General features: G+C 45.0%; 1 protein-coding gene across 3 annotated transcripts in view; it reads right to left on the bottom strand.

Moving 5' to 3' along the window:
• Positions 1-13,550, bottom strand: part of LOC121269880 (cell migration inducing hyaluronidase 1) — a 254,333-nt gene that overhangs the window by 184,022 nt on the left and 56,761 nt on the right. Inside the window, exons 15-18 of one of the 3 annotated variants that reach the window (XM_041174947.1) lie at positions 13,170-13,322; positions 12,878-13,055; positions 5,528-5,743; positions 295-503 (exon numbers count right to left, since the gene is read on the bottom strand). The exons of the other annotated variants lie outside the window; for them this stretch is intronic. Of the exons in view, the coding sequence (XP_041030881.1) occupies positions 295-503; positions 5,528-5,743; positions 12,878-13,055; positions 13,170-13,322 (756 nt within the window). The remainder of the gene's footprint in view (positions 1-294; positions 504-5,527; positions 5,744-12,877; positions 13,056-13,169; positions 13,323-13,550) is intronic. 3 annotated transcript variants of the gene reach the window in all.

Raw genomic sequence — 13,550 nt, 5'->3', positions numbered from 1 at the left:
TACCAGCACTTGGCCCATAGCCTTGAATGATTAACTCGTCCACTGCAGCAACATGCTTCTTCAGACGGGAACTTTTAAGAAGTTTAAACAAAATTTTGTTGCAGTTGAAATCTAATTGGGAGCGCTGTGAGTGGAGCCAGATGACTCCTGTTGCCTATTCTCCCATCGGCATCTCAATTGAGCTCCATTCTGGTAGGGGACCCTTGCAAATTTCACTCAATCCTACATCTGAAACTTTGGACAGTGAACACTGCCTAAGACCACGAAACAAATCCATAGTCCCAGTTAAGTTACCTGTTAAAATTGATCGGGTAGAGGACAATCTGCTCAGGCGTTCTGCCATTCCAGCGCAGTGTGTAGGCTTGTTCCAGCATGACCACAGGCTGGTACTGTTGGTAGGATGCCCTACGATTGACACCCTGCAGCTTCAGCGGATGGTTTGGGTACGAGTCCTTTGTGATCAGCAGAGACAGATTCTCCGGACGCCAGGCTTGAACATAGAGCTGAGCGAATAAGAAGAGAAACCATGTTTTAGTGGAGATGTCTGCAGGTTTTAAATTTATTCTGTGGATATGAGCAAGGATACATTTATTACTCTTTTCTCGTTGCCCTTCCCAAATAAAATACAAAAAAGAAAAGAGAAGCCTGCCCCATCTATACGCACCCAAAACTCCAGTAAGTACTCAAAAAGAACCCCAAAATACTGCAAATGCTGTAAATCTCAAAAATAAACAAAAAATGCAGGAAAGACTCAAGTAGAGTCAGGGAGCATCTGCAGAGAAAGGAAAAATTGTTGACACTTTAGGTCTAACTTTTCATCGGAACATGGCTCTGCTGAAATCAGAATGTTCTCACAGCACTTCAAAATTATCTGGGGATTTGAAGGAATAAATATGGAAAAGCTATTTCCACTCTTGAGTATGTCAGTAAACAGAGGCCACGGATTTAAGATAATTAGCAAAAGAACCAAGAGGGAAAATGGGGAGAAATATTTTGGTAGAGTGTTATTATGGTCTAGAATTCATCATCTGAAAGGGTGGTGGAAGCAGATTTAATAATGATTTTTGAAAGGGAATTGGGTATTTACTTGGAGAAGGAAATATTTGCAGGATTATAGGAAAGAGGTGGGACTGATTGGTCGGCCCTTTCAATGAGCTGGTACAGACTTATCCCGCCCGGAGACGAGGTTTCCTAAAAAATGCAAAGACCGCTTGGTCTTTTTGTCTACCGGCTAACCGTAAGGTTGGACGGGCAGCAAAAAATTACATTTAATTGGAACTTTAATGGCCTTAATAGGCCTGTTAATTGTCGGCGGGTGCACTGCCAACTCCCACGCACACCCATCCACTGAAGTATCGTGCAAGTGCACCATGGCGTCGGGACATTCGCCCGATGTCATCACGCATCATTTTACACTCATTCGGGTCAGGCACGCGCCCACCCAACAAGCAGAAAATTCTGCTGTATGTTAAATACTCACCCAGCTTAATTGCTGGGGTTCTGTGAAGGCACATTATTCTGACCATTCCCACTGGCAGTATATACGATGCAAACCTAACAGTGTATAATTTAGAACTGCCCAACTTTAAAACCTCCTCCTATACAATCTGATTTTGCTCTCCTCAGCTTCACAAAGTGTTAATTAGAGGCCACATTTGACATGGTGTACACAGCTGGGGTTAACCTTTGAAATCTTCCTATGCTTTGTACTTTGACACCAGACTAACCTTCAAGAAGGCCTTAACAAGCAAAACTCCAGGATTTTATTTCACAAATTTACTTGAATCTAATTTATGGAACAGGAGTAGGCATGAACAGGGACAAAACAGTTATCTATGTTAGCACTTTCTAAGCCATGTTGTACTATTGCTTATGAACGTTTACTATAATCACTTAAATTGGTAAGGAGGAACATAAAGTCCATGGGCTGCAGCTTCCCACAGACCATATGGTGCCTATCAGGCTGCCCACTGTCTATGGGAGGAGGACATTTGAAGTTAAAACAAATTCCACCTAACCACCAAATTCAAAACAGTAAAACTCTACTTCGTTTTCACAATTGGTCTTGGAGCTGAAACAGTAACCCAGGTACTAAAACTCAGTCCCAAAATATCATGGGTGAGATGAAGGTCAAAATAAAACTGGGGACAAGGACAGCTTTGAGACAGGGTGACTTGGTGTTGCTGGAGAGAGAGAGAGAGAGAGAGAGACAGGTCGAGCGTGTACATGTGGCAGTGCATGGCACTGAGTGTGGATCTCAGGTGGATTCAAAACATGAAGGATGGAACTTCAGTTGGAATCCAGGTGGAATATGTCAGAGCTGGAGACAGTTGCTGAGGAAGGAAATGTGGCTGTGAAAGCAGTTTTGGTAAACAAGCACCAGGAGGGAAATGGAAAGCAATGAAAGTGAACAAAGTAAAACAGGTGAACGGCAATCCCATCAGAGAGAACAAGACTTCTTCAAGGTAGGCATTCCCAGAAGTGGCAGTGAATTAAGCTCTAAAATAAAAGTGAAATACTGAGGATGCTGGAAATCTGAAATAAAAACAGAAAATGCTAGAAATACTCAGCAGGTCTGGCAGCATCTGCGGAGAGAGAAACAGAGTTAAAGTTTCCAGTCAAAAGTGACTCCTCAGCATCTACCTGATCTGCTGAGTATTTCCAGCACTTTCTACTTCAGATTTCCAGCATTCACAAATATTTTGCTTTTCTCCCAAAATATCATACCGAATCCTTCCACGTTTCATCCACCTCCCTCATCACTGATTGAGGTGCCTCTCCAGGGTGTTGGGAATATATTGAAGACTGAGGGCATTGTGCCTCAAGGTCATATAAATACTACAGTTTGTGCCAGCCGATCTATTTAGAAATGAAGAGCAAGTCACATTTTTTAAAAATAGAGTTGAGGAGGGCAGGCATTGACACATTCTCTCATCCACCTAATGCCCAATCCTGCATGAAATGAAATCAATAATCTATTTAAAGATTAAAAACCAATGTTTTTATTGGTTGAATTTCAAAACTGGCCCAGTTGCAAAATGATTTCAGCTAAACATTGGACAATTAACTATTTGTGTCTGAATGTATTTGTTGAATTTTCTGCACAGTTATAGAATTTGAATAAAATTATGATTGAATCAACTACTGGGATGGAGGAAGATAAACTAGACAGACCTCGGTCTGTGTCAGTAATTCCCATCTTAAAGGAAATTTTGAACTTCATCATTAGATTAGGAAGTAAGTAGTTTATTTTTAATGAAGTAAATTTATGATGGTTCTTATGTGGCAGTCTTTCTTATCCTTGCACCACATTTTTTGAGTCTAAACAGCGTCCAAAATGACCAGGATATAATTTAAGGGGTAAATTTAAAAGTTTGTATTTCTATCATGGAGCACTCCTAGAAATTAATGGATAGAAACGAGAGCAAGAACAAGAAAGAAGGTAAGACTGAATTGCATTATCCCAAGCTTTCAAGTCAATGAAGTACTTCTGAAGCGTAGACACCTGTGGTACTGTAGGATACGTGCAGCCATTTTTCACACAGCAAGATCCCACAAAGAGCAATGAAATAAAAAGGCCAGATAATTAGTTTTAGGCTCGAGGGGCTGAATGGCCTACTCCTGCTTCTAACTCATACGTTCGTATATATTTTAGGTGTTGGTTGAAAGATAAAAGCTTGGGAGAACTCTCCTGTTTTTTGTTGATCGTTTACAAACAGCTGAGATGGCAAATGGGACTTCTGTTTAACGTCTTAACCAGCCATGAAATGGTCACATCTGAAATCTCCATTGGAGAAATGTCTGTGATCCTATTCTTAAAATGTGTATCAGAGAGCTAGAGTTACAATGAAGAAATCAAAAACTTGCATTTATATATCACCTTTCACATCCTCAGGATGTCCCAAAATGCTTCACAATCAATTAACTGCTTTTGAAGTGCAGTCACTATTTCTATGTAGGAACTGCAGCAGCAATATCCACCCAAAGGACAATGGAATAAATGACCAGTGAATTGGTTCTGCTAATATTTGCAGAACATTAAGTGTTGGCGAGGGCACTGGGATATCTCCCTTGCTCTTCATTAAGTAGCGCCACAGGATCTATTACATCCAGCTATAGGGCCTTAGTTAAATTCTCATCTGAAAATCGGCACCTATGACAATGCAGCACCTCACTGAAGCGCCTGCCTAGGTTATTTGCTTAAGTCCTCAAGGGACATGAGCCTACAAACTAACTCAGAAGAGAGTCAAACATCAAATATCTGGCCCACACGCTCCTAGTGTATGCATTTCTCTCTGGGAGTGTGGGACTATATTGTTAGTCCTAATATGCACTTCCAATGTCTCAGATGTTCTACTCTTAGAACAGAAACTTGTAACATTATCCAGTTTTAGTCCTGATTAATGGGAGTTGATTTTCATCAGCCATATCCTGGCAAGTACAGGTAAGGCTTGCATCCAACATCTCAGAGAGGTTCACCTGATGCAATCTTTGAATGGGTCCAGCACTCTCATTTATTTAAATATTTACAACAGGGTATTTGTAGGATTAATGATTTTCATGGACTCATCGGCAGAATGGTGTCACATACACCACAGTTATCCCTAATGTGGAGAAGCCTAACCTGTGGGCTGCTTCAAATATGGCCAAGGTCATTTTTTCTTTCATTTCTGTGGAGTCAGAACAAGCAACAGTAGCCCTTCAGGAACACAAGAACACTCCAGCTGAGTGTACACCCTATTCCATTTTGCTCGAAGGCACTCCCATCCTCACCCCTACCATCCTCCACCACCACCCCCGCCCCTCCATCCCAGGTACACAATTGGCTGCTCAGCATAAAAGCCACTCAATTTCATGTCCTCCCCAACCAACAAGCTGCTTTGGACTGCTCATGTGGCATTCACTATTATATTCCAGAAAGCCAGTTGGTGAAGCATAGAACTGGAGCCAACGTTTATACACTTTTCTAAGCATTTATTTACAGAGTTACACATTAGAAGCATGCACCTCCTAACCCAATAACCACAGTTTCAGTCAGTGTCTATTTATAGGAACAGAAGCAAATCTGCAGTTAATGCCCAGCATCTGCCTATAATTAAACACAACTAATGCACAAGTAACGTACAGCTCAACCATCAGCTTGGCCTAAATAGCCAAGTGGTTATGGTACTGGGTTTGTAACCCCAAGATCAAGAGTTCAAATCTCACAATGGCAAACTATGAAACAATGTAACTTCATCTGAAAAAGATGGAAACGGGTTTGTACTCAAAAGAGTTACAGCTCAGCCATGAGCTAATGAGGTCCTAACGCTGTGTGCTTTGGGATGTTCTGAGGCTGTGAAAGGTGCTATATAAATGCAAGTATTTCTTTCTTTATGTTGGTTTCAGTCCCAAGTTGCTGCTTAATCCAAAGCTTACCACTTGCCCAGTTATTACAGCAAATCAGGGTCAGCCCCATGTACAGTACAAATCTGGAAAAAATGATATATAGGTTATGCAAGCTTGTTTTTCCAACTGAAAATTTCACCTGGGCATACTTGCCACTGCAGATTACTCCATTCCATCTAGGCACATTAAGGCAGCCTGGATGACGAACAAGGTAGTTGTCAGCTCTAGCTACAAATGAGTCAGGGAATCCAGTCATTGAACCATCCAAGTCATGAAAAATAGATGTCCGGTCACCATCGAGGCTGTTAGTTCCAAACCACTGTCCCGGTTTGCCAAAGAATACCTCGAGATTAACCTGTATGGAAAAAAAAAACAGGGAAGAAATGGACTCTTGCACACCAGATGAAACTGTTCTCAGTCCAAAAACAAGACTGGGGCTCTTTTCTATAAAAAAAAGACCGAGAGGTAACCTGATAGAGGTCTTCAAAATAATGAAGGGGTTCCATAAACAGATGTAGCAAACTTGGCAACATCGGACTTAGAAGCAGGAATAGGCCATCCAGCCCTTTGAGCCTGTTCCACCATTCAATAAGATCATGGCTGATCTGACTGCAGTCTCAACTGGACTTCCATCTGCCCCTTTACCCTTGACTCCCTTGTCAACCAAAAATCTCTACCTTGAATAAATTCAATGACCCAGCTCACTGCTCGCTGAGGAAGAGAATTCCACATGCAAACAGCCCTCTGAGACAAAAACACTCTCCTCATCTCAGTCTTAAAAGGAAGACCTCTTATTCTTAAACTGTGTCCCTAGTTTTAGGGAGGAATCATCCCAGACTTGCACAAAGTGGGGCAGTGGGCAGGAAAAAGGATGTTTTACCTGCCAGCCGCAATGACGGCTTTTCATGCCACATCATCCTCTTCCCACCTCATTAATTATGCAGCCACAGGAAACACGCCCTCTCACTGGCAGGCAGCCACTCAATCACCCGCCACACCGTTACCTCTGTTTCCTCACTCCAGGTGCCATATCTAAACTGCAGCCACGCACACAGTTCTCAATGCTTGTAGCCCAGGACTGCTCCAGTGAAGACATGGTCCCGAGAGCCAAGAAGAGTTCAGTGACCCATCACTGGAATGCCTTTTTCAGGGCTGCCATGATGTCCTCCACCCCCGCTCTGGCCACAGGAGGTCCAGCAGCCTCATCACTCCGGCTTGGGAGGCAGTGGCAGTGGTGGTCAGTGCCAACGCTGCACAGAAGAAGTTGGCCATCCAGTGCAAAAAGGGGATGAATGATCTCATCCTTGCCACCAGGGTAAGGCAACCATCTCATCGCTCTAAACTCTAAACTCACAAGCCCATCACACATTCACTGGCAACTCACTTACTGCCAGCTCAAGGAACATCACTACTCACTCTCTCACACACACCCTCACATGTCCATCTGGCCTCATCTCCTCTGGAGACTGCCTCCTCAGTCCTCACCACCTTGAGGCCACTTACACCGATCAACATTTACCCCCACACACACCCTGGGATACCCCCCCTTCCTCAGTACAGTCCTCGCCTGGCAGCCTCTTCCCTTGAGGCCTCTTCTCTCCCTTCCCCAAACAAACCCAAGCCCTGCAGTCATTGATAAGCCACCCCCCGCTTACAGTTGGTCTGGTAGGTAGAGACCAGCCCCTGTGCCCCCCTAAAAGTGATGTGGTGCTGCCTGTGAAGCCTGGCGTTGATGCCCACGAGTGCTGCCCGAAGCAAGGTCGGCAAACAAACCTCGAAGTGCTGAGTGAAGTGCAGATCGCCAGGTGCATGCCTTATATGTGCTGTTGTGAAACATGTCGATGTGTAATCATGACAATATGCCCAGTTGTACCAGTGTTGGGGGATGATTCCAGTGGGCAGGGATTATAATGATATGCAGGCATATTAAGATGACATTCCTGATGTCTGGTGGTGGGAAATGCAGCCTGCCATTGACAGGTGGAGCAGATGATCGCAAACTGGTTTCACAGTGTGGTGAAACCAAATTTTAGCCTTCCCGCCATATTGTCCACTCAGCCCGCTATGACGCCTGACAACAGGGGCAGAAAGTTCCAGCCTTAGTCTCTCCCGTGAGTGGAAACATCCTCCCGGTATCCACCCTATCAAATCCCATCCAGGTCTTTTGTTTCAATGAGTTCACCTCTCATTCTTTTAAACTCCAATGGGTATAGGCCCAACCTGTTCAACCTTTCTTCATAAGAGAAGCCCCTCATCCCAGGAATGAGTCGAGCACAGCTTCTCTGAGCTGCTTCTAGTGCAATTATATCCTTTTTCAAGCCAGCAGAACAAAATTGTACACAATACTCCAGATGTGGTCTTGCCAATGCCCTGTACAGCTGCAATAAAACTTCCCTACTTTATATTCCACTCTCCTTGCAATGAGAAACAACATTCAATTTGTATTCCATTTGAAGGTGGGGACTAAGTTGAAGAACCCCCACAAACAGGCATGATGTGGCATTAGCCCATGCCAACTTCATGCTGCCTGCTAATTTACTGGCACCAGTTAAAGGCAGCCTGCCATACTTAAAGGCAAGGTACATGCTGGCTGGAGCAGCTACCGGGAGTCATTCTGCAACCAATTTTGATCTGGAAATGGACAAGAACATAGCAGCCAGGCAGAGAGCAGGCTCCATGAATTTCACACGCTGAGTCAAGAAGGTGGAGAGGTGGAGAGATGTGCTCAATCCACAGAGGGTCAGGGAGCGTTCCAGAAAAATACCCAAAAGGCTGTGGGAGCTGATAGCCATTGCAGTCAAGAGGAGTCAAGCCTGAGGACCTGGATGCTGTGCATAAAGTTCCATGACCTCACGAGTGGTCAAGGTCACCTTCACATCCCAGCAACAGAACCACTAGCGTCATACACAGCTCAATGTATCACAATTCCCATCACTCACCAACCAACATTCTCTGTGACACACTTCCCTTGCAGGACAAGATGGTACATAACCAAAGGCAGCAGGTGGAGAACAGGCATGGCTGCATGTCTTTATCCCCATGGAGACAGCAATAGTCTCCATCATTGGAACAGCCATGCCCGAGACCGTGGTCTGTGGAATGACTGATAGAGGATGTTGGTATCCTCATAACTAATCTTCCTTCTCACCTCCCACAATCTCTTCTGAATTACAAGGTACAGATGGTGGAAATGTGCACCTCGTGCTTTCACTCCTCTCCCCAACCCCACACTCCAGTCTTTCTCCTTTCAGATACCCAAGAACTGCAAGGAGGCCGCATTGTAATTTAAGAGCTAGAGATGGCCGATAGTGATGCTGCTGAAACAGTGTCATGCGACCCCACCGGCTCAGATACTGACACTAGAAGTACGTCAGAAGATAGCTTAGAGAGCAGAGGTCACACGGTGTCAGGCAAGCCGCTAGAAGGTGAAGGCTAGGGGGAAGAAGGGAGAAGGGGAAGCCCCTTTTAACACTGCTGTCTGTAGCTATGACACTAGCAAACTAAGATGCAAGAGAGCAGTCTGAGCTTGAGTGGTAGCACTCAGACGTTGGATGGCTTCTGTTCTGGCTGCAGTGGAAGCTGAGAAGCCTCATCATGGTTGAGTCCACAAGTGTGGTAATGGAATCGGTCACCACTCCCATGTTGGAAAGAATGGGCTCCAAGCCCTGCACAAAGTTGGTGCATGTGGTGAGACACTCAGCCTGCGTGTGGCCTGCAGTCAAAGTAGGGGGTAAGGCTAGTTCAGATATCAGCCGCCCATGGATGGCGAGATCACACATGAGGTCTGCCGCAGATGACTGAGATGAGGACTTTGAGGGAGAAGGCTGATAGGTATGCACAGTAAAATATTTGGGGCCTTGACAGGTCTGCCAGAAATCCTCTGATGAATGTCAAACATAGACATAGAAAACATAGAAAATAGGAGCAGGAGTAGGTTATTTGGCTCCTCAAATCTGCTCCACCATTCAATAGGATCATGGCTGATCCTCTATCTCAACACCATATTCCTGCTCTCTCCCCATACCCAAGGAGCATGAAGGGATCTGGCACCAACTTTGCACAGGGCTTTGTGCAGAGCTTGGAGCCAATCCTTTCCAACATGGGAGTGGTGACCGACTCCATTACCACAGTTGTGGACTCAACCATGATGAGGCTTCTGATTTTCAGCTTCTACTGCAGCCAGAACAGCAGGCACCCAACGTCTCCCGCCCCCCTGCCACTGACAAAAATTGGGGTAGAGGGGGAAAGGTGGTGGGGTCCCCACCCACCATCCTGCTCGATTAAATGCCCTCCCCACCTCCAAACCCGCCATGGGGACAGCATAATATACGGCCCTCAGTCCTTATTACAAACATAATTATCAGAACAGTGGAATTCAACACAACTAAACACAAATTGTTCAAGAGACTGAACGGGGAAAAACTGCTTCAATTAAACAAGTGTAACAATGGGCAGAATTTTCCCTGCCCCTTGGTGTCGGGCATCACGACGGGCATGAGCAGATGATATGCAGGAAAGGCCAAAAATCCGTTTCACACTGCCGTGAAACCAGTTTGCAATCATCCTCTCTGCCCATCGTGGCAGGTCGCCGCTAGACATTGGGAACTTCATTGTAACACATCTGCATATCATTATAAGCCCAGCTCATCGGAATCATTCCCCACACTGGATCATCCACGACTGTACATAAGCAACTTCCACCTGGCGAGCTGCACTTCACTCGGGACTTTGAGATTTGCTTGCCTACCTTTCTCCAGGCAGCACTCACAGTCATTGGCACCAGGCTTCGCAAGCAGCACCACGTCACTTTTAAGGGGGCACAGACCAGCCGTAGAGTGGGGGTGGCTTTTCAATGACTGCAGGGCTTGGTTGGGGAAGGGGGAGAAGTGGCCTCAGGCAAGGCAAGAGGCTGAAGGACGAGGGCTGCACTGAGGAAGTTGGGGGGTGGGGAGGGATCCCAAGGTGTATGTGGGGGCACATGTTGATATGTGCAAGTGGCCTCAAGAGGGTGAGGGCTGAGGAGGCAGTCTCCAGAGGAGATGAGGCCAGATGGAGATGTGAGGGTGTGTGTGAGAGAGTGTGTGATGATGTCCCTTGAGCTGGCAGTGAATGAGATGCCAGTGAATGCGTGACGGCCTTGTGAGTTTAGAGTGATGAGATGGTTGCCTTACCCTGGCAGCACAGATGAGATCATTCATCTGCTTTCTGCACTTGATGGCCGACCTCTTGTGTGCAGCGCTGGCACTGACCACCTCTGCCACCGCCTCCCAAGCCGGAGTGGTGAGACTGACGGGCTTCCTGAAGCCAGAGCGAGGGTAGAGGACACAATGGCAGGCCTCCCCGGCATCCAGAAGGCACCCCAGGGATGCGTCACTGAATTGGGGGGCTGCTGTCTTTTTACTTTTGGGGCCATGTCTTCACCGGTGTCCTCCTGGGCTGTGAGCATTGAGAAGTGTGTGAGCAGCTGCAGTTTAAATATGGTGCCCTGCGTGAAGAAGGGGCGAGGTAACAGCGTGGTGGGCAAAGCGGAGGCTGCTCACCAGTGAGACAGCGTGTTTCCTGTGGCTGCACCATTACTGAGGTGGGAATTAGACAGTACAGCACAAAAAGCTGCCATTGCGGCTGGCAGGTGAAACATCCTTTTCCCCACTCGCTACCACACTTAGTGCAAATCTGGGACGATCCTGCCCAATGAAATTTTACATCAAATTGCAAAATATGAGGAATAAAAAGACAGTATTTTTCCTTGCAGCCAGCAGTTGAAATTAATTGTGTGTGACCGGTTGCTATGTGGATAAATGTTACCGATCAGCATGTACTTCAAAAACGGAACATTATGGTGCTTTGAAAAGGGTTGCAGAATGAAGTTAGTTGTACAGTAGAGTGGAGGGGAGAGTGCAGTGGGTTAGCAGCACAGTAGAATTGACAGCACAGTGGAGAACACCTCCAATCTCAGTGATGAAAATTTTAATTAACCCAGCATCTACAGTCTTTTTGTGTGAGCAAGTGCTGTGTGACTTCAGTCCCAAAAAGCTTAACTCTAAGAAGATGCCCCCTTGCTCTGGATTCCTCCACTCGGAGAAATAGTTTCTCTTTATCCACCTTATCATATCACTTTATCATCTTAAACACTTCGATTAGATCACCTCTGAATCTTCTAAGGAAGACAAACCAACCTCGCCTCATAATCTAAAACTTTAACCTCCAGAGATAGAGGTGCAAAATGCTGCATTTTTCTTCCACTGAAGTCATCACGTGAGCTAAAGGAAATAATGCTATGCCCGTCATTAAAGCCTCCGTTGCCAGTGCTTCTATTTGCCATCATGATGCTACTAATTTCCTGATACTATCAGGGGCCATCTCCTTTTTTGGGTTTCAGATCCAATGGAGCCACTGACAATAATCAGGGATCAAGATGGTGGTGTACTGGTAATGTCACTGGGTTGGTAATCCACAGACCCAAACTGATGGTCTGGGGTCATGGGTTTAGATCCTACCATGACAGCTGATGGAATTTAAATTCAATGAATGAATATAAACCTAGTCTCAGTAATGGTGACCATGACAACTAACATTGATTGTTGTAAAAACCCATCTGATTCACTACTCCCCTTTAGGGAAGGGAATCTGGTCCGGCCAACATGTGACTCCAGACCCACAGCAATGTGGTTGACTCTTAACTGTCCTCTGAAATGGCCTAGCAAACCACTCAGTTCAAGGGCAATTAAGGATGGGCAACAAATGCTGGCCTTGCCAGCGATGCCCACATCCTGTGAAAAAATAAAAAAAACATTTTTCAAACAGCAAGCACTAGTTCATTCAGATGCAACTGGACATGAAATAATCAACATACGAACATCGAACATATGAATTAGGAGCAGGAGTAGGCCACATGGCCCCTCAGACCTGTTCCACCGTTCAATAGGATCATGGTTAATCTGATTGTAATCTCAACTCCACATTGCCGCCTACCCCTGATAACCTTTCACCCTCTTGCTTATCAAGAATCCATCTACCTGCCTTAAAATTATTCAAAGACTCTGCTTCCTTTGCCTTTTGAGGAAGACTCACACCCTCTGAGAAAAATATTCCCCTCATCTCTGTCTTAAATGGGTCAACCCTTATTTGCAAACAGTAACCCCTAGTTCCAGATTCTCCCACAAGAGGAAACATCGTCTCCACATCCACCCTGTCAAGTCCACTCAGGGTCTTATATGAATGACTGTGTATATGCAAGTTAATGGAAATCAGAGGTCATAATATTGGGCAAATTTTATCATAGAAAATTCCTGACACTGAAATGTGTTAGCAACACACCCTCCAATTGTCCATCTGACCTTCAAAATAAAATTTGGGCTTTGTATTTAAAAATGACATTGCTGGCTAACACATGGTTCCAAAGGGTTAATTTCCCCATCTTTTATTCCACCACCTCAGAATGGTTTCTGTCAATGTCTGAGACATACAAGAAAATTACTTTAAAACTTACATTCCACTCCAGCTTCACTTGAGACACATTGTTTTGGGGGCTGATTTGCCAGGAGTTCCTCATAAAAAAAGCAAGGGCGCTGGAGTACCTTTCATGGATGGATACGTATTTCTTAAACGTGCACTGAGTAATTCGCACTGGGCCATCATAGATCTGGAATCCACGGATGGGAAAAGTTCTGAAAAGCACAAAGCTTACTTAGGTCTGATGCTTCACGTAGCTTTTGTAATAAATCCGTTAAAATGCATGCAAATAAAACATGGTTTGAAGTGTTGGCGTTTTTATATTCTACCTGTTTCTTGGCAGTGTTCTGTACTCCCCGTGTGCTCCCTTACCCCAGTATCTGTTTTTCCCTCCATTACAGCCAACATTAATACTTTCACCAACAAAGATCGATTTTGTCACTTCCAAGCTGGACCCCTCATCAGTTGGAAAAGTTCCATCACTATGGAAACAAAAGGACAATAGTGGTTAACAATCCTTGCTATTATTGGTTTTAATCAAATGGCAGTATCAACCATGATAAAAAAAGCTAAGTAAGTTTAGTGTTTGTACAGATTTGTTCTGAGATCATTCTTTGTACAATGGATCTGAAAGCTGAGCTGGCTTGTTTCTCTGATCAATTGGAAGAGATAACTTCATCTGTAGATAGCCAAGAGAAACTGTTAATGCA

Source organism: Carcharodon carcharias, chromosome 26, assembly GCF_017639515.1.
Source record: "Carcharodon carcharias isolate sCarCar2 chromosome 26, sCarCar2.pri, whole genome shotgun sequence".
NCBI classification, from domain to species: domain Eukaryota; kingdom Metazoa; phylum Chordata; class Chondrichthyes; order Lamniformes; family Lamnidae; genus Carcharodon; species Carcharodon carcharias.
This window is presented reverse-complemented; position numbering and strand designations above follow the sequence as displayed.